The following is a 26,656-nucleotide window of genomic DNA, read 5'->3' as shown; positions in this document are numbered from 1 at the left end:
TGCTATTTTTTCCATTAGATTTGAATTTATTGCTTGAATTGAATTTGGGGACACATCCTTAATAAATTAAATGTTTTTTTCACAGATACTGAAAGGCAGTGTAAAAGTTTATTAATCTATTCTCAGACAATCCTATAATCCCTGCCAGAGGAAATACATGGTATTTTTGACCTTTTGAAGTGATTTGCTTTGATGGAAGACATAATTCACTCATTAAATGGAAAACTATAAAATTAAGTAAGACATCACAGTTAAGTGCTTGGCAGTAGGAAAACAGTAAGAATAAAATTTATTGTAGAATGATAATATGGTTTTTTTTCTGTTGAGATAGCCAGAAAACCTGCACCTGGATGAGTGAGGCTTGTTTTAATATTCATTGTTAAATATAATTACACACTTTACATTTATATGAGAAGGAAACAATATCTGTATGTGTCAGGAGATTGCCAAGCAGAAATCACTATGTCCAATACCGAAATAAAGGTAATCATTTAATTTGCAAAAGAACAACCATTTATGTATATGCAAAGGAAGCAATTATTTCCCAAAAATAGACTCCATCAAACAGTCTAGACACTATCAAACCTGTCTGAAACAGACGAGACAGCAGACAACAGATGCGGTGCCCGTCCGTGAAGGGGTTTTATTCAGTCTCGGATCAGGGAGAAGGAAGGGGATGGAAAAGGGGGGACAGGGAACTGGTAGGATGGGACTTTGTGCGGGTCCTAGGAGCCTCGGGTTGGTCTGGGCGGCGTCGTCTCTGGGCTTGGGTTCAGGTTCGGGTTCGAATTCATGCTCGTGCTCGTCTGCGTGGATTCGCTCTCCTCCTCCGTCTTCCTCTCTCACTGCCGGGCACAGGGGAAGAAATAGGGAGTGCAATCAACCCCAGCTGTGACTGCTTCATCCCCATCTCCGCCCCTCTCTTTGGCTGCATCAGCATGCTACACTCCTCCACAACCGCTGTCAGGCCCCAGGCGGGGCCCCGCGGGACCATCCCTGTGCTGCCCCCGTCCCTCCCCACTGCAAGAGGAAGTTGGGCACCACCTGGTCCCAACCCGGCCAGTGGACAACCCGGAAGCGGTAGGACTGCAGGGCCAAATACCAGCGAGTGAGGCAGGGGTTGAAGTCTTTCATAGTGTGCATCCACTGCAGAGTGGCATGGTCTGTACACAGGTCAAATTCCCGGCCCAGGAGGTAAAAACGAAGGGGGAGGACTGCCCACTTCATTGCAAGGTACCCTTTTTCAGTAGTGCTCTACTTGCGTTCCGAGCCCGTCAGCTTGTGGCTGAGGTACAGCAGAGGGCACCACTTCCCTTTTACCTCCTGGGAGAGGACTGCCCTCAAACCCCGGTTGGAGCCGCCTGTCTCTAAAAAAAAGGGGGAGAAAAGTCAGGACAGCCGAGGACGGGACCCCCGCACAATGTTTCCTTGATCTTCCGGAAAGAACTCTGGCACCTCTCTGTCCACTGGGCCGGATCCGGGGCCCCTTAGTGGGTGAGATCTATCAGGGACGTGGCCAAGGTGGAGAACCCAGGGATAAACCAACGATAATAATTCGTGATCCCCAAGAAAATCTTAGCTGTTTTTAGGTCTTGGGAACCGGACAAACCGCTATAGTGGCTGTTTTGTTGGTCTGAGGCCAAATCTGTCCGTGCCCCAAGAGGAACCCCAGATACTGTACCTCTCTCCTTCCTATCGCACACTTCGCCGGGTTTGCTGTGAGGCCTGCCTTTCTCAGGACCTGTAGAACCACCCTCAAGTGAGCCATTTGCTGCTGCCAGTCAGAGCTGTACACAATGACATCATCCAAGTAGGCCGCGGCATAACTGGCGTGAGGCATGAGGACCTTGTCCACGAACCACTGAAAGGTGACTGGAGCCCCATGTAAACCGAACGGGAGTGTGACAAATTGGTGCAAACCAAAAGGGGTAGAGAAAGCCAAGATCTCCTTGGACTCTGGAGATAAGGGAATCCCAGTAGCCCTTGGTGAGATCCAGTGTTGAATAGAAACAGGCAGATCCCAGCCGGTCCAGCAACTCATCCACCTGGGGCACGGGGTAAGCATCAAATTTTGTGACCTCATTGACCATCTGTAATCTACACAAAAGCAGGTGGAGCCATCTGGCTTAGGGACCAATACCACTGGACTGCTCCAGTCGCTGTGGGATTCCTTGTTGATTTCCAGTTGCAGCATTTTTTCACGTTCATCCTGTATCACTTTTTGCTTATAGACAGGAACACAATATGGTCGACTACGCACTGGCCCACCCACTAGAGGCTGAATACGGTGCTGAGTGAGTGTCGTCCGACCTGGCAGAGGGGAGAATATGCTGGCAAACTCCTGTTGCACCAGGGCCGCCTCCCTCTGTTGGGGCTTGGTGAGACCGGGACTTAGTGTGACGAGGGAGGGGTCTTTGCCCAGGTCGGGCAATTCCGGGCCCAACTTGTCCCTTACCGGGTCCACGGTGGCTAGGGTGGCAAGCGGTGCCTCTCGCCAGCATTTAAGGAGATTGAGGTGGTATATCTGCCACGCCCCCCCATCGGATTGGAGGACCTCGTAATCAATGTCCCCTATGCGCCGTCCATCCATCCTTAGAAAAAAAACCTTCTATTGCCATGACTTCCTGTGGAAGTTAAATGTAACCAGTGGGAAATAGGTAGATGACATGACAGCCAATGGAATGTATACCATGAGCTCATCATGCATCGAACATGCATGAAGTTTACTAAAAATTGTAAGAATTATTGTTGTTCAGGGAGGCTCCCTTATCTCTCCTCATAGAGTGGAGCTCTCCTTTAGGCCGAAGAAAAGGAAACCATTAGCAAAAACTTTTCTCCTGTCTTTTGTTACGTCTGTTATTAAGTTGTTTTCTGCAAATTTCTTCCACACTCTACTGTCACTCAACTTAATGAAATTTACACCAGTGAAACGTGGAGAAGGCGGGGAAGAAGCCTGAGCTGGTGCGGGAAGTTGAGAGATACCGTCTAGATATAGTCGGGCTCACTTCCACTCACAGCTTGGGTTCCGGAACCACTCTTCTCGACCAAGGGTGGACTCTCCACTATTCTGGCGTTGCCCAGGGTGAGAGGCAGCGGGCCGGTGTGGGCTTATTAATAGCCCCCCAATTTAGCTGCCATGTGTTGGAGTCTACCCCGATGAATGAGAGGGTCATCTCCTTGCGCCTTCGGGTCAGGGAACGGTCTCTCACTGTCATTTGTGCTTATGCGCCTAGTGGCAGTGTAGAGTACCCGGCCTTCTTGGAGTCCCTGGAGGGCGTGCTGGAAAGCGCTCCCACTGGGGACTCTGTCGTTCTACTGGGGGACTTTAACACCCACGTGGGCAGCGACAGTGATACCTGGAGGGGCGTGATTGGGAGGAACGGCCTCCCTGATCTGAATCCGAGCGGTGAGTTGTTATTGGATTTCTGTGCTAGTCACGGTTTATCCATAACGAACACCATGTTCATGCATAAGGGTGTCCATCAGTGCACTTGGCACCAGGACACCCTAGGTCGGAGGTCGATGATCGACTTTGTAGTCGTTTCTTCTGACCTTCGGCCATATGTCTTGGACACTCGGGTGAAGAGAGGGGCTGAGCTGTCAACTGATCACCGCCTGGTGGTGAGTTGGATTCGATGGCGGGGGAAAAAGCTGGACAGACCTGGCAGGCCCAAACGCATAGTGAGGGTCTGTTGGGAATGTTTGGCGGAGGCCCCTGTCAGAGAGGTCTTCAACTCCCACCTCTGACAGAGCTTCAACCAGGTCCCGAGGGAGGTGGGGGACATCGAGTCTGAATGGACTATGTTCCGCGCCTCCATTGTCGGGGCGGCGGTTTGGAGCTGCGGCCATAAGGTCTCCGGCGCCTGTCGCGGCGGCAATCCCCGAACACGGTGGTGGACACTGGAAGTAAGGGATGCCGTCAAGCTGAAGAAGGAGCTCTATCGGGCCTGGCTGGCTCATGGGACTCCTGAAGCAGCTGACGGGTACCGACGGGCCAAACGGAGCGCGGCTCTGGCAGTCGCCGCGGCAAAAACTCTGGCTTGGGAGGAGTTCGGTGAGGCCATGGAGGAAGACTTTCGGTCGGCCTCAAAGAGATTCTGGCAAACCGTCCGGCGACTCAGAGGGGGGAAGCGGTGTTCCACAAACACTGTTTACAGTGGAAGTGGTGTGCTGCTGACCTCAGCTGAGGATGTCCTTGGGCGGTGGAAGGAGTACTTTGAGGATCTCCTCAATCCCTCCGACACGCCTTCCGTAGAGGAAGCTAAGGCTGGGGACTTGGAGGGGGACTCGTCCATTACCCTGGCTGAAGTTGCTGAGGTAGTCAAAAAACTCCCGGTGGCAAGGCTCCGGGGGTGGATGAGATCCGCCCCGAGTTTCATAGGTCTCTGGATGTTGTGGGGCTGTCTTGGCTGACACGCCTCTGCAGCATCGCGTGAAGTTCGGGAACGGTGCCTCTGGACTGGCAGACCGGGGTGGTGGTCCCTCTTTTTAAGAAGGGGGACCGGAGAATGTGTTCCAACTACAGGGGGATCACACTCCTTAGCCTCCCTGGGAAAGTCTATGCCAGTGTACTGGAAAGGAGAATCCGACCGATAGTCGAACCTCGGATTCAGGAGGAGCAATGCGGTTTTCGCCCTGGCCGTGGAACACTGGACCAGCTCTATACCCTCACTAGGGTGCTGGAGGGTTCGTGGGAGTTTGCCCAACCAGTCCATATGTGTTTTGTGGACCTGGAGAAGGCATTCGACCGTGTCCCTCATGGCATCCTATGGGAGGTACTTCGGGATTATGGGGTTCGGGGCTCGCTGCTACGGGCTGTTCGTTCCCTGTATGACCGGAGCAGGAGCTTGGTTCGCATTGCCGGCAGTAAGTCAGACCTGTTCCCGGTGCATGTTGGACTCCGCCAGGGCTGCCCTTTGTCACCGATTCTGTTCATTATCTTCATGGACAGAATTTCTAGGCGCAGCCAGGGAACGGAGGGTGTCTGTTTTGGTGGCCGCGAGATCTCGTCTCTGCTTTTTGCGGATGATGTGGTCCTGTTGGCTTCATCAAGTCAAGACTTGCAGCGTGCACTGGGGAGGTTTGCAGCCGAGTGCGAAGCGGCGGGGATGAGAATCAGCACCTCCAAATCCGAGGCCATGGTTCTCAGTCGGAAAAAGGTGGATTGCCCCCTCCGGGTTAGGGGGGAGTTGCTCCCTCAAGTGGAGGAGTTTAAGTATCTCGGGGTCTTGTTCACGAGTGAGGGAAAAATGGAGCGGCAGGTTGACAGACGGATCGGTGCGGCGTCCGCAGTAATGCGGTCATTGTACCGGTCTGTTGTGGTGAAGAGGGAGCTGAGTCGTAAGGCGAAGCTCTCAATTTACCGGTCGATCTACGTTCCTACCCTCACCTATGGTCATGAACTCTGGATCATGACTGAAAGAATGAGATCGCGGATACAAGCGGCAGAAATGAGTTTCCTCCGCAGAGTGGCTGGGTGCACCCTTAGGGATAGGGTGAGGAGCTCAGTCACCCGGGAGGAGCTCGGAGTAGAGCCGCTGCTCCTCCGCATTGAGAGGAGCCAGTTGAGGTGGCTCGGGCATCTGTTCCAGATGCCTCCTGGACGCCTCCCTGGGGAGGTGTTCCGGGCTTGTCCCACTGGGAGGAGGCCTCGGGGCAGACCCAGGACACGTTGGAGAGACTATGTCTCCCGGCTGGCCTGGGAACGCCTTGGGGTTTCCCCAGAGGAACTGGAGGAGGTGTGCGGGGAGAGGGCAGTCTGGAGGACTCTGCTTGGACTGCTGCCCCCGCGACCCGGCCCCGGATAAAAGCGGAGGAAGATAGATGGATGGATGGATGGAAACGTGGAGAAACATGGCTTGAACAGCACAGAAATGCCTGTGAAGAATACTTCATGTCATTCATCACAACTAAGGCACTCATGGGAAAATTGGACAGCGCCAATTTACGGAGTCTCCAAAATTTAGTGTCAGAATGCAGACTCCAGCTTGCAGGGCAAATTTGAGTCCTGCCAAACAATGTGATGGACCCAACCAGGTGGGAAAAAAAAGTGGAAGCCCAACAAAGGCCTGGCACAGCATGTTCTGAGAAGAATACATGTCAACATTACATCGCCAGGGTGGAGGATGCAGCTGTAGATTGTATGCACTGGTAAAAAATTGCTGTGCTTAGTAGCACAGGATGGGGGGCATGGTGGCACAGTGGGTTGGACCTGGTTCTGCTCTCTGGTGGGTCGGGGGTTCAAGTCATGCTTGGGGTGCCTTGTGATGGACTGGCATCCTGTCCTGGCTGTGTCCCCTCCTCCTCCAGCCTTACACCCTATGTTGCCAGGTTAGGCTCTGGCTCCCCACAAGTCTGCATGGGGCAAGCAGTTCAGACAATGTGTGTGTATGTAGTAACACAAGAGGAACTACTACTGCTAGTAATACACACACACTGTTTGACCCTGTAGTCTCATACAGGGTTGCAGGGAGCTGGAGCCTAACCCAGCAACAGAGGGTGTAAGGCTACTAATAATGATAAGAATAATTTTGTGCACATCCCATCTCTATATTTTAATACAGCTTTAATACTTGTCTACTGGCTCTCAAAACAGAAACCATCAAAATCCTTTTAGTCTCATTGAAGGAACCTCTAAATTCAGCTATTCCTTTAATGTACACTGTACAATGTAGTCAAAAATCACTCCTTCTGTTGGTGTAATGCACTTTTTGTATTCTTATCAAGGGGGGGGGCAGTGGTGCAGTGGCGCAGTGGGTTGGACCACAGTCCTGCTCTCCAGTAGGTCTGGGGTTCGAGTCCCACTTGGGGTGCCTTGCGACAGATTGGCGTCCCGTCCTAGGTGTGTCCCCTCTCTCTCCGGCCTTACGGCCTGTGTTACCAGGTAGGCTCCGGTTCCCCGTGACCCCGTATGGGACAAGCAGTTCTGAAAATGTGTGTGTGTGTGTGTGTGTTCTTATCAGAGATCACTTTGGAGAAAAGTGTCTGGTAATTTAATAAATGTAAATGCCAGTAGAATTTCCAAGTTACAGATGTGTTTTCTTTCTAGAACTTTCTACAGCATGCACACTTACAGCCATAGGCACATAAAGTAAAATGAATAGAATACCAAAGATGTAATGGATGATAGGATAGTACAATACACCAACATAATTAATACAATAATAAAGAAATAAATTGTGTATAATAAAGTAAATAGATATAAACTAAAATCATAAAAATTGTGTACACTCCATCACATCGAAGTTGCAGGAAGTAGGCTAAGAAGTAGTGTTATAATTAGACCAACTGTCTTCTACTGGTATTTACCCAGTTTTTCTAGCATAAATGGCACAATGAGTAAATTATTGTGAATAGTTTAGTATCACATACCTTGAGGTAGTAATGAATAAATGCTGGCAGTGAATACAAGATATTACAGCTATTATTAGGCATTAATACAAAGTATTTAATGCTACCTCTACAGTTTTTACGCACAGATATCACCATAGATACACAGTTGGTTGTTCTGAGTCACACGGTGTATTTTTTCAACTCCAGCACATCAAATTTAGGCACCTCTTCACAGAGAGACTTTTGTTTTCTACAGTCAAATACATGCTTTGCATAGCGACAAAGGGTGCAACACATCTTTCCTAGATAGAGATATGTGGAACCATAATAATTTCAAAATAAGAACACTTTGCATGAGTGGTGTTGTTGCTGTGATGCTATCTTTTTGCCATTCATTTTGTCTGTCAAAATTTCTGGCTGTAGATTGAAATAATCAAAAGTAACTCACATTTTGGTGATTCAAACCAGTAACTCTTAGAGCCAAAGGCAGCAGCCCTAATCACTATGTTCCCAGCTGCCCCTTTTTGAGCCCTTTTCCCTTGGTTTCTTTGCACCTGTCACTTCGGTCATCAAATACAAACAGCTGAATAAGGATTAAAATAGGAATGAAAACAGCAAGTCACAATAAAACAGTAAAATGATTGCTCTCAGCTGCTCTGATCACATAACTTGGTACTTTTAACTCCCCCCAAAAAATACTATATCCATACAAATAACACTACTCACAGGATTTATACACAAATACTGTGTGGCAAATTAGACTTGCCTTAACATTGTGGGAATGCTCCTGCACCACACTTACATTTATATTTATTACTTTAGCAGACACTTTCTCCAAAGCGACATACATCTCAGGGAACAATAGAAAAAGTGCATGTCATACAGAGAATGCATTAAGATCTGGATAGAGACACATGAGTCTTGAATACAGTCAATTTGTTTCATATAATGGTATAAACCAGTATGCAATACCCTACTAGCTGTGTATAGGGTTTTAGAAAGTAGGTAACATAGTATACGTTTATCAAGAACAAAGGAGATCAGTGGGAGAAATGACACTGAAAGAGACGTGTTTTGACACCCTTCTTGAATGTTGAGAGGGATTCAGCAGTTCTGAGTGACAGAGGGAGATTATTTCACTATATTGGAGACCAAAAGTATTTGTACTTTTCATTTTGGTCCTTGTTTGTGGGACCTCTAAGTAATCAGAGATGGAGAAATGTAGAAGTGTGGTTGGGGTGTAGTTATGCAACGATGCATAATAAAGCCATAGTACTAAATGCCTCCAGGAGCTTATCAACATAATTTGCATCATGAATTTCCTGGTTTCCTGCACAGCTAGCTACTTATACATTATCATTTTGAGAACTCAGTGTTCTTGGGGATCTTGTAACATAGGTGGTTGTTCAGTTATACATTAACCCCTGAAGTATAAGGAAACAAGGTCTTCATAGCAAAGAGAACAAAACAGCTCTCAAAGCATCTGTTGTGGAATGCAAAGATTTACATCACTTTGGAGAAAAGCATCTGCTAAATGAGTAAATGTAAATGTAACGTGAAAGGATCATTATTTTGTAGACGTACTGCAACTATTTTGAAGGATGAAACCAAATATTTCAGCCGTATTTTTAGGTAAGTACAGTAAGCAAATGTGCTACCTTTTACTAAATTACTAAAAACCAGTAGTGCGAATTAAATTTTTAATTCAAAGTAATCAGCAGTAAATATTGTGAAATAATAATGTAATGATGCTTTTTCAATAGCTGCTATGGACACTGATCTTTGTCCTCTCAAATGGATTACAGTGTTGTTATATTTTTCATTTAACAAAGTGTAATAAGATCGTAACTAGATGGCAATAAATATCAAGACAATATTATCAATCATTTGATCCCAACAGTGTGCCACATTTTACTATAATTTCTAATATATTAATGGGAAAAACACTGTGTAAAAAAACTCTATGCTGGTTTGTGGAGCAAGAGGACACCAGTCCAGAGCTTCTGGATTGAATGGTGTTTATGTCAAATACTTTGGAGAATGGGGAGAGGACAGTCTTGCTCCTTCTCTGTCTCTTGCCCCAAGGCAAGTCCCTTCTCAGCATCAAGCAGGGTCTTACAGCGGAGTCCCGACAAATGGGTGTTTCTTCACTTGGTGTATGTATTAGAGTGGTATAGTCACAAGCCTGATATGCAGGTGCAGGTCTTGATGTGTGTGTGTGCTGATGTTCCATATGCTCCATTCATATGTGTGTGTGCTGTATGCAGTATATGTACATGTGTAGGTCTAGGTGTATTACCTAGAATGTTCCTAAGAAACTATATTTAACAATGGAGTAAAGTGCATCTCTGGTATGTGACATGTGCAGCATTTAATATCACTGAAATCTTAAGAAGGAGAGGTGTGAATTGTGGAATGATAATTTAAATTTGTTGTCTTTGTTCCAGTTATTAATCCACAAATGATTTCTCAGATTTTTCTTCTTTTCTGCAGTGTCTTGTCAGTTGGTCTTTTTTGCATGCAGCTTGCTCACAGGTAAGAAAAATTCTTACTGAAATGTCTTGAGGTTTTGAAAACAGAAGGCAATATTTCTGCACCTACCAATTTTATTTATTGGATAGGAAACTGGAGTAATCCGGTTTAATAAAACTGGAAAAATGATGATAATAATAATAACAACACACACATTATCTGAAACCACTCATCCCAAGCGGGGTCCCGGCGAGCTGGAGCCTAACCCAGCAACACAGGGTGCAAGGCTGGAGGGGGAGGGGACACACCCAGGACGGGACACCAGTCCGTCGCAAGGCACCCCAAGCGGGACTCGAACCCCAGACCCACTGGAAAGCAGGACCCGGTCAAGCCCGCTGCACCACCGTGTCCCCCCAATAATAATAATAATAATAATAATAATAATTAAAAAATGATATTAATAATAATAATAATAATAATAATAAGAAGAAGAAGAAGAAGAAGAAGAAGAAGAAGAAGAAATAAATAAAGAAAGAAAACATACAGTAACTTCCATTTAATAACATAACTAGATACACTCGACACACATTCACATGCCAAATTCATTAATGTATATGAGCAGCCACTATGATCTCAATTCTGCCCTGGGGCCCTTGAAGGCCATGCTTCCACAGAAGATACGGCAGGATAAATGAATACAAGAAAGACACAGGGTGTAGTTTATTGGTACACTGCTAGCTGGAAGCTGGAGTATTCTAGAATGAGAGAGTATTATAGTGTTAGAGAGTATTTATAGAAAATTAAGTTTATAGGAAAGTGGGCTACTACAGTATTTTACCCACTTTTAGCCCTCTTGCTCCTTTTGGCATACTACTATTGGAACTACTAGTTTGGTGATGTTTTGGTTACCCACCATAAAATTCAGACTGACTACACATACTATCAGTCTAAGTGTGTATCAACTTCATATTCACTATAAAAATATTATAGTAAGTTATTGCCATTTTTCTGTTGTGTAGCTATCATGGAAACAGTGCACTGTGGCCACTGCATATAAATTTAAGCAAAACATCTTAAAATACAGGTACAGGTATGTTTGACAGCAGGGATGGTGGGTGGTGGTGGTCATAGGAACAGAAATGAGCGCTGGGACAGTGTAGTTGGGCACTCACAACATCAAAACGGATTAAATAATAGACATTTTATTTAAAGAGCTCTGTTGTGCTGTTGGGGGACACGGTGGCGCAGCGGGTTTGGCCGGGCCTGCTCTGTGGTGGGTCTGGGGATCGAGTCCTGCTTGGGGTACCTTGCGATGGACTGGCATCCCGTCTGAGGTGTGTCCCCTCCCCCCCAACCTTGCTCCTTGCCAGGACAGGCTCCGGTTCACCGTCACCCCGCTCGGGACAAGCGGTTGTGGACATTGTGTGTGTGTGTGTGTGTGTGTGTGTGTGTGTGTGAGAGATGTGATGTGATGTGATGTGAGAGATGAAAATGAAAGAGTGCAGGGAGGAGTGATTTCATGACATATTTGCTTTGCCTAAATCCATAGATCTTACAGAACTATAACCTTTACTGGCTTACAAGTTTATTATAGGTTTCAAAGAACCATATCCTGCCCCATCTCTGGTTTTTCTTCATAATGAACCTGTGCCGATTCTATGTGTCAAAACGCTCTTCCATGTTGATCTCTGTTTCCCTGGATGAAGGTGATGTGAGACTGGTGAATGGACCGCACAATTGCACTGGAGATGTGCAAATCCTCAGAGATGGATCTTGGACATACCTTTATCCATGCAGTAACTACAGTCCAGCACTTGTATGCAGCCAGCTGGGATGTGGGAATCCTGTGTCGTTTTTGTATACTGAGACTGGAAGAAACACCTCGCAAGTCAACTGCGCTCAGAATGCGAGCGCCTTCACGGACTGTGGGATTAGTGGAACATGTCCTGATTGTGCTTATGATTTGGTGTCCTGTTCAGGTAGAGTAAGACCTCCTGCCTAAAAATGTTTATCACATGGTAATGCAACTCATATAGGCTTTGTATCAGTTGCGCAACAAAGCCGAAAAAAAAATCGTATCACAGCATAAAAATAATTTATGGTGTTAATTAATAGGCCATGTAGCCTGTTCCTTGTTCATCCTTGTCCCACATCCTTCTGCTCTTCTCTTGTGTCACTTAAAAATTATGTTTGTGAAACAAACGCACTCCACACATACCAGGGAGGGCTTAAATTGAACTGTTTTTGGTTTATGGTGCTTATTTGCAGTATTAATTATAGTTGGGAAAAGGTTCTATATGCAGCATGGAAAAGAACCTGTTAAAATATGGTTTTTCTGTCCTTATGCCAGGTTTGATAAGAGACTATACATATATATACAGTATATATCAATATATATACAGTATATATATAAAATGTTATATGGTCAAAATACTAAAATCATTAAGGACAGAACAGCTGATAATGCTATTAAATACTAAATGTGTATTACATGCAAATGTGAAATGTGTACTGTGATAATGCATCATTTCTGGTAAAACTTCATTACTAACCAAATGTCTATTAATTTACATACAGTAATGTTCTTGGAAAGCACAGCACACATATTTTCAGGAAACATACAACCTCATTATGGGAAGTGGATGGAGGATGAGACTCGATAAACATCTCTGAACTGTACTTCTGCAATATTTCTGCAGAATAAGATAGAGGGGTACTTAACCTTTAAGTCTTGTAGGACAGGTGTATGTGAAAAAATAAACGTTGAAAAGGAACAGAAGATCAGCTAAACATTTTTCAGCCTGGTTTTCACTGTGTTAGCTGTGTGACTCGGGAATTATTGTAAAATATTGACCTGTTTAACTAGAGTTGACCCCGATTAGGTTTACGGTTAGACCTCTGTAACTGAAAAGGGAAAATATACAGTAAAATCAGAAGACTGCACATTGCATTTGAGCACAAAATACCTTAGGCTCCAATGAAATACGTCTAATGGAATCATCTGTTCTGATTTATTCTCTGTCTGAAGGTTACGTCCAGCTGGTCAATGGCTCACGTGAGTGCAGTGGGACAGTGGAAGTGTTCTACAATGGCCAGTGGGCTTCTCTGTATGACATTGGGTGGTCAACAAATCAATCAAACCTTGTGTGCAGTCAGGTGGGATGTGGGCAGCAACAGGGTTCTGGAAGCTCTGAGACCTCTGGATATGCCCTGAAGACTGTCTGTTCTGGGAATGAATTCTCCCTGACATCTTGTTCCTTCCAAGAATGCCCTAGCTGTGCTGCCAACAGCTCCAAATCAGTGAGCGTGGAATGTTCGGGTATGGTACTTTTCCTATCGAGCAGAAGAACATTGGATTTTTAACAGTGAATTTTCATCAGCGAAACCCATAGAACAATGTCATATCCCAAGACAATTAGAGATCAAGAAAAACAATATTTGAAGAATATATAAAACACAAAGCAGCCCAGATGAAGCTGTGTTATTTTGTGTAAATAACGTTAATCACGTTAAAAATGATCTGACTGGGAAACACTTCTCAGTTTTGCAAGTCAGTCACATTAATCTAATAATAAAAATAAATTAATTAATTGACCCTGTAGGATACTACACTACTGTGATAACTCTAGTTTATGTAGTGGGAGGTATGCAAAAAATATGTTTTTTTTTGCAGTGGTTTGTTCTCTCACATCATGCAACTGTTCTTCTGCATGAAGGTAATGTGAAGCTGGTGAATGGACCAGACCGCTGCTCTGGAGCGGTACAGTACTTCTATAATGGATCCTGGGTGTACCTTAATTTATCTCCGAATGGACCAGATCTCATCTGCCAACAGCTGGGATGTGGACTTTCAGCAAGTGTGGCGAATATAAGCACGGCACCTGTTTTGTATGTTTGGTGCAAGGGAACAGAATCATCACTGAAGGACTGTAGAATTTATTCTGGCATCTCGTCTGACAACTACATGGTGGTGAATTGTTCAGGTAACACATTCCAGGTTTTTTATGGTTACATCTTGAGCAAGGTACTTACCCTAAATTGCTCCAATAAAAAAAAAATAACGCAGCTCTGTAAATGGGTAGGGCACTGTAAGCTTGTGACTCTAATAATAACCTTAACATTGTAAAATGCTTTGAAGAAAAACATCAACTAAATTAATAAATCAAAGCAAGCAACAAGTGCTCTACATCTCTAGGAAGTCCTGCTGAAGACATATTGCTGATACATACAGTGATTTATAGTGAAACTAAAGTATATACAAATTTCTGACTAGCACTGTAGGTGTGAAAGAAACCAGAGTTGAGAGTGGTATTGACGACACCTTGCAGCAGCAAACCACCTTATAGACCAACATGAACATTTTTACCCTTCCCACAAACCTGCACTGTGCTGTGAAAGTGTACTTAATTTAATGTTAAACAAGAACTATTTCTGTTGGGGGGTGGATGCAGTGGCGCAGTGGTGCGGTGGGTTGGACTGGGTCCTGCTCTCTGGTGGGTCTGGGTTTGAGTCCCGCTTGGGATGCCTTGTGATGGACTGGTGCCCCATCCTGGGTGTGTCCCTCTGTGCTGCTGGGTTAGGCTCTGGCTCCCCGCGACCCCGTATGGGACAAGCGATTCAAACAATGTGTGCGTATTTCTGTTGGAAATAAATTCATTTTAGTCCTTGCTTTGTTGTACAGTATAGTACAATCACAGCATGATATATTAACCTTTGTGTAAATAATTTTTATTTATTTATTTTTTTTCCGTAGCCTGCACCCAGGACTGTTCAGTCTGTGGTTTAAATTCTACTTGTAAGAACACAAGTGGTTGTGACTGTTTCTGCATAGATGGATACATTCCTTCTGATCCAGTGTGGCAAATGGGGAAAACCAAGTGTAATTGTAAGTATAGTGGCATTTTATTGTAGTACGATGCCTGTTTTTCATCTTAAGGAGATTACAGTGGTTGAACAACAAGAACAATAATAACAGACACTAAATATTGACCTCACCAGTATATCATTTGAATAATCATGAATGGAACGAAACTGGAAAGCCTGACAAGGGTCTTTTTTTTTGGCATTTTTGGTTTTTCTTTCTTGTTTCTTTTCCCTTAAGGTTGTACTTGTTAACTCTGTTTGACTTCAACTTTCATAAAGGTAGTGCTGACTAATAACATTTAAAACACTTAAAGAAATATATAAGAATCATTTTAGCCATATGCTGTATCATATTGCCGATATCACCAAGCGATAGGCTGAAATGTCATAATAATGTAATAGTATATACATTAAACACGTGCAACACCTAATTTGAACAAGATTGTTAAATTGTAAAAAAAATATAGGCCATACACCTGACCAGCTGCGTTTTTATCACTCCTCTAGCAATCTTGCTTCTTGATTGTCTGACTGCAATAAGCATGGTTTTAAGTGCCACTATTTTAAAATCAAAGAATAAGTCCCTATGCATTAATTACACACCACTTACTTTTAGAGTTTCTCCAAGAGTACCTGAACTAGTCCTGATGGGCTGGTGAAGGACTGATTTTTATTCCACCAGATCATGTAATTTTTCGGTTCAACAAATTAAAATATTTCACTAATTCAGTATGTTAACATAGAGGGGCGCGGTGGCGCAGTGGGTTGGACCGCAGTCCTGCTCTCCGGGGGGTCTGGGGTTCAAGTCCCGCTTGGGGTGCCTTGCGACGGACTGGCGTCCCGTCCTGGGTGTGTCCCCTCCCTCTCTCCAGCCTTACGCCCTGTGTTGCCGGGTAGGCTCCGGTTCCCCGTGACCCCGTATAGGACGAGCGGTTCTGAAAATGTGTGTGTGTGTGTGTATGTTAACATATTAAGCCATATCTTTTGGTATTTCAGTTGTCAGGCAGTTTAAAAAAATGGTAACATCATATAAAATTGTTTATCAAGAATGCTGAGTTTATATAAAAAAGTAATTCAAAGACATTTTAAATACAAATGCATGTGATTAAATGGTGTGATCAGATATTCTTGCAGTAAAATATGATGCATAGATATTGTGCTCAGACTTTTGAATTATCTTTACATGATCATGTCTTTTTCAGCTTTTACCAAGGAACTGAGTTCATTCAACAATTCAAATGTAAGGTCTGGGTAAGGTCAATCAAGGGTTTTGTGATGGGGTGAAGGACATTAAGAAGACACTTTTGGTTTTTTGTTCTAGATTAAGATCTTAGCAGTTGGTGGACTTGACTGCTGACTCAGGCCTTTTATAGGATGGAATATAGAACAATACAGGTGGTCTACAATTTACAACACAAGTGACTTACGATGACCTAGACATACAACATGATGATTATCCCATCAACTTTACCATATTATTATTTTATTTTCAAGTCTCAGCATTTAGTTATAATGTCTACTACTTCATATGCTGTACAATAACATCAGCCAATCGCACTGCTACGCGGCACAATATTTGTTATTGACTCAGTGTGAGTATCAGGTATTGTGTTTTATTGACAAAAATGTCATTTTAGCTAGCCAGCAAGCAAAGTTATAAGTATTCTGGTGGTGCAGATAAGAAAAATAAAAGTGTAAATAATAGTGCAGAATGAATATGTTAAAATATAATTATAATGATGCACTGAATTTACGTTATAATTACTCCAAATGAGTATTATTTAAGTATTACTAGTAGGCAAATTTAGGGAAAATATTAAAAGCCCTATTAAACAATGTTTATATTATTTTTATATAATGAGGTTTTGCCACTTATGACACAGTCGACAACATGAGGTCATTAGAACAGAACTGCGTTGTAAGTCGATGGCCACCTGTAATCATACAATGTCATATTTTACTTTGCAACTAGCAAATGTTTGTTAATGAAAGGGAAAGTGTTAAGCAGCATTTTCTAAAACTCAGTTGACATGTACAGCTTAGAATGCATTTATGTTGATATTAAAACTATCTTTTGCTTGACCTGTTAACAATTATTATTGTATGTGTGTGTGTGTGTATGACTTGTGGCTCACCTTTGTAAATTCTTAATATTTTCTTTGTTGGACTTTTCAGATATTGCAGGGTCTACTTCATTACTTAAATAATATGAATTCAAATACTGCAATCTCAGAGGGGGTCAGTACAACATTTATTCACAACATTTATTTAATTGCTGTTCTCTGTGGTTTTACAGAGGGTTTGTTTCTTTTTAGCTTTGCCGCATGATGAGTTGCAATGCTGCCTATATAAATATCATCGGTGTCCAGTGGTGTACTGTTATGATAATGGACGTGTTACCACTTTCTTTTTTAAATTATTGCTTTATTTTGTTCTTTTTAGATGGCAATGTAGCACAGCTAGTGCCTCTCAACTCCTGTGTTCTGTACTGTAAAAGTGTGTGTGACATTTGCATGTTCTCATAGCATTTGTGAGGATTCACTCTAGGCGATGCAAAATTAAATTGCTGATGTAATAAGATGTGTCCCAGTGCAAAGAAACATGTATCTAATAAATGCAGAAAAAGACAAATAAGTGAAATCACACAAAGTCACATGATGACATTGTCTTTCAAGAGAATTCTGTATATTCAAATTTTGAAATGATTGGTAAGATTATGGTGTCCTTTATATTTTGAATTGCACTGAAATTCCAGTTCTTGTAAATAGGTACTGATGATTTGTTATTCAGATTGTAGAAATTAAATTTAAATTCAAAGTCTTGTAAAATTTGTGTTCATTATATGCTGAGGAACAAATATCCATTTTAATAATCGATTAACATAGTACGAACTTGCCAGTTTTTTCAATGATCTATTCCGTTTATATGTAAAATGTAAAAAAAAGTTAAGTGCCCATTTAGAAAATAATAACAAGCAGAGTTTGGAGGAGTAAATTGCTTCTAAACATTATTCATGCTTTCTGTGCTGGACACTGAAAAGACACAATTTCCCTAATACTTCAAAAATAGCTCAGTAAACCTAAGTATGGAGTGGACCTGTGCCCTTGTAACATGCAAAAGGAAAATTAAATATAACAATTCATATGTCATACATTGATCAATTATGTTGCATGCTACAGTTACATCCGTTTGTTTCCCTGCTAAGTACTGCAAATGTATTCAAGTTGTCTTGAATAATTATAACTAAATATTAACTAATTCTTATGTTTCTTTTCTACAGATAGCAAGCAACTATTTAACTGTGGCATTTCAAAGTTATAACTCCTCAAGCCAAAAAAACACAACAATCGATAACATTCAAGTAGCTGATACACTTATGAAGATCTCAGAAAAAGTGGCGTCTCTTTTAATTAATACTGAAGTAACATGTTTAAATAAAACTGTGAAAACAGATGATCTAGGTATAATATCAAAGTATATCATTAACATTTATTTCATTTTTATTATGTTAAGATAAGTTTCTGGGAATTGTTTGGGTGTTTTTACATTTTTGTTTTTTTTTTTTTTTTCCAGAGCTCCAAGTAATTTCAGTCGGAAAAGATAAACCATTTCCTCCACTGATGGCTGGTGGGAATGAAATGCAACTAGGTGACATTCCAAAACAATATTCGGGTAAGTGAAATATTTATAAACCCTACAGCCATAGGCCTTTGTACTATACTGCGCTGTAAAAAAGTATTTGCTGTTTTCCCAGTTTTCTTTCACAAAATTATGTCCTTTCATTGGTGTGGAATATCACAATAATAATCACACTTGTAAGTTTGAAAAGGCAAATGGTAATAAAAATAATACTAGCGTAATTTTTTTTTTCTCTCTTAAGCTTTTTTCATAGACTACTATATAAAATATGGGATCATGTTTAATGTGAGAAAAGCTGCTAAAATAGAGAACACTGGAATTGGGCAAGCACTTTTTCACAGCAGTGCATAGGACTGTTACTTAAGCTAGGGGTACTGTGGGACAGCTGGCGGTACAGTGATTAGAGCTGTTGCCTTTGGACCTTGTACTTTTTAAAATTGCTCCAGTAAAAATGACTTACCCTAAATTCCACACCTGTATGAATGGCACATAACCGTAAGTGGCTAAACATTGTAAGCTGCCTTGGAGAAAAGCATAAGCTCAATGAATAAATGTAAGCTACAATGCTACTGTTACTTTTTATTATTGTATAATAGAATGTTTCTATTGAAAATGCATTTTTATTATTTACCTATTTATTTAATTCAGTTAAGGCATGAATTAATTCTCCAAGAACTATTGAACACCTTTCTTGTCAAACAGGTTCAGTCGTTGCAATATTTGTATCGTACACTGGAATGGACAAACTCTTGGCCAATAATGAGACTGAGATCGATTCAGATGTTGTAACTGGACTTTTGAAAGAAAAACCATCAATGAATATTCTTCCTCTCACAAACCCTGTCATTTTTACCCTAAAACACACAAAGGTAAGTTTGAAACGCCTATACAACTTTAAATCGAGTAGAATAAAAAACCAAAAGTCTTAGAGAGTAGTAGATAAATTGTTATTATTAGGCATTATTACATAATATTATTATTTGTTGATTTTCACTGTTGCTTTTCTGCGCAGCACCTTAATACGTCACATGATTCTTACATACAGTTATTATTCTTATTATTGTACAGTATGTATAGATGGTTATTTATACAGCTGGGCAATTTTTACCGGAACAGCGAATAGAAGAGTGAGATTTGACCTGAAGACAATGTCTCTAAACTGTCCTAAATGTTACCTATTAATGTACTTTACTGACTTTTTCAAGCAAAATAGTCAGTGTAAGATTATTCCGAATGAAAACAGAAGAAATATTTATTTCCCTTGTGAAACACCCATGTAATTTGTAGGTATGTTCTTCTTATAACTGATAAGCTTATCCTAAGTTTTGTACAGCATCAGACACCACTAAAACATCATAAATAGATTAAGGAAAAAATCATTCAAAATACCATGTTTCTGTGTGAATATAAAAGAAAGGTCCAAGTGAGATTAAGTGTGACTGGAGCCTATACTAGGCTAGTCAGGGTACATCCCTGATGGGACACCAGTCCATCACGGTGTGGCCACACAAACATTCACACATTACAGACAATTCAGGGCCACCAATTCACCTGAAAGATGTCTCTTTATGGACTGTGGGAGGAAACCGCACGAAAGTGACTCACAGAGCTGAACAAAATTCAGGATACAACAGTAAGTACAAGTAAGACAGAATACAGAGTCGCAATAGCTACAGGTAGCTATTAGAACAGACGAGGATAGGAAAATAAAAAAATTCCCGCCACTTCTGCTGAAAAATAAACCTTTCGGGATCCAAGTACCAGTGGCAGCCCACAGCTCCTGGGCATCCTAGTATGATAACAGGGGACCTGTGTGAATGTGGCTAGCACAAAAGACCGGTTTGTCACTGAGGCAGAGATATAGTTTATAGAACATAAGGTAGGAGTTCAGGCCTCTGGTTGTTGACCTCATTATTCAAAGTGGGCAGTCATTGGGTCCCAGCAGCAGGTCACCTGTACAAAGGGTGGCACTAGTGTACTGTTACTGAAGGTCTGGCTAGATGCCTGTGTCCTCAGGAGAAAAGAGAAAAAGAATAGAACAGCTTGTGAACATCAGTTGGAATCAGCTACTCATATGCAACTCTAAAGAAACAAGTTTTTAGTTTGGCACGAAAGTGATGATGGTGCGGGGAATGTTTCATTGTATTCTCCAGAACATTCCACAATGTAACAGCCTAATGACTAAATGATCTGCCACCGACATTCTTCGTGTGGCATTATGGTGCAGCTACAAGCACATCGGCACCCTGTGAATGTAGGGTGTGACTTAACTTTGGCGAGGAGATTGGTGATGTGCGCTGGTGCCAGGCCCTCGAGTGCCTGGGTTCGGAGTAGTACCTTTAAGTTGGATATATATATATATATATATATATAGTATACGAGGGGGTGCGGTGGCGCAGTGGGTTGGACCACAGTCCTGCTCTCCGGTGGGTCTGGGGTTTGAGTCCCGCTTGGGGTGCCTTGCGGCGGACTGGCGTCCCGTCCTGGGTGTGTCCCCTCCCCCTCCGGCCTTACGCCCTGTGTTACCGGGTTGGCTCCGGTTCCCCGTGACCCCGTATGGGACAAGCGGTTCTGAAAATGTGTGTGTGTGTGTATATAGTATATATATAATGAGGAACTAGAAAATGAAGGAGGGAACATGCAAAAAATGCTGATTGATCCTATGGCCAATTGAGCCACCTGTGCTACTGGCTGTGCAACCCTGCCACCTGAAAGTTTTCATATCTTTGCATGTCAGTAACATGAGGAGCGGATGTACAAGTCCCTTCACAACATTGCCGTGGAAAAGTTAGCTAAGTACTTAACTATAAATGAAAATATTATTATTTGAATGGTTGCATTCAGCACAACTTTACTAAATTTAGATGAAACCAAAAAACAAAACTGTGACCTGCGTCTACTGGGATGACACGGGAGTGGACAAACACTGGACCGAATCTGGGTGCACAGCAATATTAAGAAGTGAGAATTTCACAAAGTGCAGCTGCACTCATCTTTCCACCTTTGCCCTTATTCTACAGCTGCATGATGAAAACCAGGTACTTCACCTATTTACTCTGCTGACATTGTTCTGATTTTTGAATGTTTACATGAGAATTTGCAATAGTTTTTTTTCTTACATTAACATGTAAGACAACAAAATAAAACAATCATTTCAAATTCTTTTTAGGAGAATGAACTTCTCTCAATGATAAGCAAAATATTTGAAATAATAGGTCTGGTATTCCTTGCCTTGGATATTATCATCATTGCTCTCACGTATCGGGCAACAAAGGTTGACAACACATCTCACCTCAACCTCTGCATCTCCCTGTTTGTGGCTCATCTGCTGTTCCTGACTGGTGCAGACAAAACACAGAATAAGGTAAGTGCCAGCAGGGTAAAACCATATGATTTCAAAAAAAAGGTATTTAAAAGGAGCTTTTGGGCAGGTATGGCAGTCCTGCTTTGCACAGCTCTCATTAACATTGTGTACCATTTTTTGTATAAGATTGTTTGTAAGATTATTGCTATGATAAGTGGTGCATTTTACATTTTTACAGTGGATGTTTGTAAATTATTGCAAGCATAGCGTAATAAATAGATCAGATACAATTGGAATAGTGAATTTCTGTATGTGTTTTGGGAAAAGATTGATAAGACTGCTTTTTAAGAATTTTTAATCTAACATTTCTGGTTTACATAGTTAAATTGTTAAGGTGTTGCACTAAAGCAGTACTGCAGCACGGTTTCCCCATCGACCACAGTATATGGCACTGAAAGCAAAATTCTTTGGTATGTGAGGTTCCCCCATATTAAACTGTCCATCCATCCATCCATCCATCCAAAAAACCATTTGTTACCTACCTTCGTGGTGCACAGTAGATACTTCATTGAAACCTACATGTACATGAAAAACATTTTTCATATACCGTAATTATACAATTATTTTGTCTGATTTTGAGAAATCACACCTATTACTACATTATCATTTTAAAGAAATTAATAAAAAGTTATTAATTTAGCCAGTTACATTGCTTGTTTCAGTATATTTGTTTTTCTTGCAAATAATCAGATGTAGCATTAGTTTATACTGTGTAAGACGGCAGAATTTCCAGATAACCTACAAACCATAGTTCCCCGTAAAATGTTTGTTCACTGCATAGAAAGAAATAAAGAAATCAGCTTGCTAAAGAGCTTGTAGAGATACCTTGTGTGTAGGTCTGTTGTTTTGCCTCCAAGATTTAATTTTCGGTTTCTGCTTCCAGATTTTGTGTTCAGCTATTGCTGTGGCACTGCACTTCTTCTTCCTGGCCAGCTTTGTGTGGATGTTTCTGGAGGCAGTTCAGCTGTTCATGCTGATGAAGAGGCTGAAAAAAGTGATGGTCCTCAGGAAACAGGGTCTAGCCTGCGGATACCTGCTGCTGATTGGCTACTTTGTCCCTGCAATTATTGTCTCCGTGTCAGCAAGTCTATGCTTCTCTGGCTATGGGAATGAAAACGTGTAAGTGCCCATGTCCACAATATGTGCAGGACACAAGGCTATGAACATATGCTCACTCACTCATTCACTAATGTTAACCACTTACCCTGATCAGGGTTGCAACAGTTCAGAGCTTACTCTGGAATTACTGGGCACAAGTTAGGGGTATACACCCTGGAAAGGACATCAATCCATCACAGGGTAGCCACACACAAACACACACTCATTTGCACACTACAGGTAATTTAACATCAACAGCTGACCTGAGAAGCATGTCTTTGAACTGTGGGAGGAAACAAGAGCATCCAGAGGAAAGCCACACAAACACCAATATCTTTCATGTACATTTTTTGATCTCCTAATGGTTTCACAAATTTGTGCCGCTCTCATCTGTTATGAGCTTCTGTGTAGTTATTTCCTGGTTTATTTAAAATCATAAGGGGTGAATGAGGGTGCGCTTTAAGGAATGTGTAATTTTTTGGACCATGTTCACTAATACTCACTTTTGCGACCGTGCTCATAAGCACACATTTATTAATAAGACTGACCCTGCGGGACAGAACAACAATGTTGGTCTCTGTGCAGGCACTGCAGCTTTCTTGTGTGCATTACTTACTGGCATACAAAGAATAAATGTATAAACATAAATTATTTATTAAAAAGTGAAAGTGATTTTATTTTTATTGGCATTTCTATGGGTTAACGGGGCAATAATTTTTCAATCTATAGGCAAACATTTGCGTAATGTGTGCCAGTAAAACAGAAGAACTGGTAAATTACTACATTTAAATATAAATATTACAGTACAGTCATGAAAACATGAGTTTATCGAAAGGCTTAAAGTCGCTGGAAACCTAAGTGATTGTAGTGAGTGGTGTTTTAATACGGTATTGCATAAAAAAATGCATGCTTTCATTACAAAAGCTCTATCTTTTAATAATTATTTTAAACCTTAAGCCTATGGATTCCTTAATTTAGCCCTAAGTCTATGACAGGTGACCTGCAAATGAGAAGTTTATTGGGTGCTTACTGTAAGAAGAAACATCTGCCAGTATCCAACTTATGCTGAACAGACAAAAATACTGGAGTACTTAATTACTGCAGGGCATTATGCTTATTTTTCAGATCCTTTTCTCCAAAATTTCTTTCTCTTAAGAAGATAAGACAATTTACATAGATTAATCTTTTTTAATCTCTCAGATGCTGGTTGAACATCGACCAAGGTTATAGATGGATTTTTCTTGGACCAGTAATTTCCATACTTTGTGTAAGTTCTTCCGTTAAAATTTCAGCTGTTGAAATGTTACTTTGTGTTTATAGACATAATATGCTGACATTCCAGAAATTTTGGAATTAGAATAGACAGTAACATTTATTGCTCATTTTGCAGGCAAATTTTATTTTATTTTTCATAATTATGTGGAATCTTAGTTCGCTTCTCAGGCTGACTGAGATGGAAATGTCAACTGTGAAAGACACCAGGTGAGTAAAGATGTGAAATTAGAGTCCATCAGCTGGGAATAAAATATTGCATATTGTTTTGAGAAAATACCCAGTACATTAAATTCCTGTAAAATTCTGTTTTAATGCTTCTCAATAATTCTCTTTTCGTTTCTCCTCCAGGATGCTGATTCTGAAAAGCTGTTTTCAGTTTGTCATTCTGGGCTGCAGCTGGATCCTTGGTTTCATCCCAGAAGAGATATTTTCTGTCCTGTTCGTTGTGATCAATTCTCAGCAGGGGACTTTTATCTTCATTGTCTATTGCCTCTTTAACATGCAGGTAACACATCAACTTTACATGGCTGCTGCGGCTTTCAATGCAGGATGCATGCTGAGATTTTTTATTCATGGGTATTTAGCTAGGGGGTGTGGTGGCGCAGTGGGTTGGACCGGGTCCTGCTCTCTAGTGGGTCTGGGGTTCAAGTCCTGCTTGGGGTGCCTTGCGATGGACTGGCATCCTGTCCTGGGTGTGTCCCTCCCCCTTATGCCCTGTGTTGCCAGGTAGGCTCTGGTTCCCTGTGACCCCATATAGGACAAGCGGTTCAGAAAATGTGTGTGTGTGGTATTTAGATATACAACAGTTTTTTGACCAGCCACACAACAAACTGATGTAACACACTAAAGGGGGAATTTAAAAGAATCAGTTAAAATGTGTCTTTGGAGGTGGGAGGAAAAGCGAGCACCCAGAGGAACAGCAAACAGACACAGGGAGAACATTCACATGCTCGAGACTCAAGCCAACACTAAACCCATGAACCAATGAGTATGAGGCAGGAGGACAATAGACAATAACAACCCTTTTTTTTTAAAAAAAAAAAAAAAAAAAGCAAATGACAATGATTTCTTCATGATTTTATACAACGTAACTACCAGAATCTGAAAAAAGGCATAGACATAGTGTGCTACTGACCCCCTGCCTTCCTTCAAATTCTCTGTGTTTGATTGCAGGTGAGAGAACAGCTCAGACAGTGGTTTGTATGCTTTGCAAAGAAGCAAGAAGATGCTTCAGCTAAATCATTATCGACAACATAAAATTGTTGACATATTGATGTTCTGAAGGGAGAAAAGTTGAAGAAAGCTGAAAAGAACATGTACAACTAGATAATGTTAGACCGTTTTGAATCTTGTCACTATTTCAGACAATTTTGCAGCCTTGGGACTGGAGTAGGAGATTTCCTTTGGTTTGGGGTAATGGTGGTATAAATAAATCTTTTCTAGTTTTTCTGCCTGTTTTTTTTTTTTTTTTTAAAAGAATTAGCTGTTGCTTTAGATACAGGTTATGTGCTATGCAGAAAAATGAAGAGAGTATAAGATGAAGCACATCCTGGATAGGACATGAAAAAGTACACAGTCTTTGTGCCTAAAAGTCAAAAATCCTTCTGAATAGATGTTAGAAATAGAACAACCTGCTCCATACCCTGCATTTCAAGCTCAGTTGTTTATTCTGTATTTCTGCGAAATTTTGATATTAATAAATGCCTTTGAATAAAATCAGTTTTTGATTTTATTTATGATTCACAATCAGAAAGAAAGATGCGAAGGTAGTATTGCATAGTAATGTATAAAAATGGGGGGGTGCGGTGGCGCAGTGGGTTGGACCGCAGTCCTGCTCTCCAGTGGGTCTGGGGTTCAAGTCCCGCTTGGGGTGCCTTGCGATGGACTGGCGTCCCGTCCTGGGTGTGTCCCCTTCCCCCTCCGGCCTTACGCCCTGTGTTGCCGGGTAGGCTCCGGTTCCCCGTGACCCCGTAAGGGACAAGCGGTTCTGTAAATGTGTGTGTGTGTGTGTGTGTGTGTGTGTGTATAAAAATGGCCACTAGGTGGCTTGATTCACTTTTTAAACCATGGTAATTAGCTCTGTGTTTAACATTTACATTTACAGTGGGCCCTCCACATTTGCAGCAGTGAGGGGTGCAGAAGCCCCGCGAAAATGGAAAAACTGCAAATATCTGTAGGCCCCCGAGACCTTAACTCTTAATACTGCTGACAATATTTAACACACAAAAAAGTAAAACAATAGGCTATGTGCAAACAGAGTGCATAGTTCACAGCTAGCGTACTATGTGACCATTGTAAGTAGTGTATCTAGCAGCGTAAGTCACTGGCTTGGTAAATAAGGTGTGGGCTGATAACACTACATAGAGTTCACTGGAAGTCGTTTTGGAGAAAAGCATCTGCTAAATAAATAAATTTCAAATGTCAATGGTAGTAAATGATAAAATAGGGTATGTGGCGGCACAGCGGTTTTGACCGGTGCCTGGTACGTGGTGAGTCTGGGGTTCAGATCGCGGTTGGGGTGCTCTGCAGCTGACTGGCATCCTGCCGTACGTCTGCTCCACCCCCTGACCCTACACCCTGTGGTACCAGGCTAGGCTCTGGTTTGCTGTGACC

At 41.9% G+C, this 26,656-nt stretch overlaps 1 protein-coding gene across 1 annotated transcript; it reads left to right on the top strand.

Moving 5' to 3' along the window:
• The first annotated feature begins 8,727 nt into the window (after nt 1-8,727).
• Nucleotides 8,728-25,718, top strand: LOC108931375 (adhesion G protein-coupled receptor E3-like). The gene is made up of 18 exons (XM_018747120.2): nt 8,728-8,964; nt 9,826-9,867; nt 11,511-11,783; nt 12,833-13,123; nt 13,521-13,787; nt 14,558-14,689; nt 15,870-15,907; nt 16,843-16,905; nt 17,948-18,128; nt 18,241-18,339; nt 19,009-19,175; nt 21,171-21,344; nt 21,476-21,670; nt 22,554-22,789; nt 23,969-24,035; nt 24,159-24,250; nt 24,392-24,548; nt 25,217-25,718. Exons 1-18 carry the CDS (start codon nt 8,934-8,936, stop codon nt 25,298-25,300), a joined length of 2,589 nt encoding a protein of 862 aa, XP_018602636.2. The 5' UTR covers nt 8,728-8,933; the 3' UTR covers nt 25,301-25,718.
• The last annotated feature ends 938 nt before the right edge of the window (nt 25,719-26,656 follow it).

Source organism: Scleropages formosus, chromosome 2 (genome assembly GCF_900964775.1).
Source record: "Scleropages formosus chromosome 2, fSclFor1.1, whole genome shotgun sequence".
Classification (NCBI taxonomy): Eukaryota; Metazoa; Chordata; class Actinopteri; order Osteoglossiformes; family Osteoglossidae; genus Scleropages; species Scleropages formosus.
The sequence above is the reverse complement of the archived record's forward strand: the minus strand, read 5'-3'. Positions and strand labels throughout refer to the sequence as shown.

Excerpts from the sequence above, each read along its gene's own strand:
- LOC108931375 (XM_018747120.2), top strand. The coding sequence starts at position 8,934 with ATGAAACCAAATATTTCAGCCGTATTTTTAG. Across the intron at positions 14,690-15,869 it reads GGGGAAAACCAAGTGTAATT|CTTTTACCAAGGAACTGAGT; the intron begins GTAAGTATAGTG and ends TGTCTTTTTCAG. Across the intron at positions 24,251-24,391 it reads TCAACTGTGAAAGACACCAG|GATGCTGATTCTGAAAAGCT; the intron begins GTGAGTAAAGAT and ends TTTCTCCTCCAG.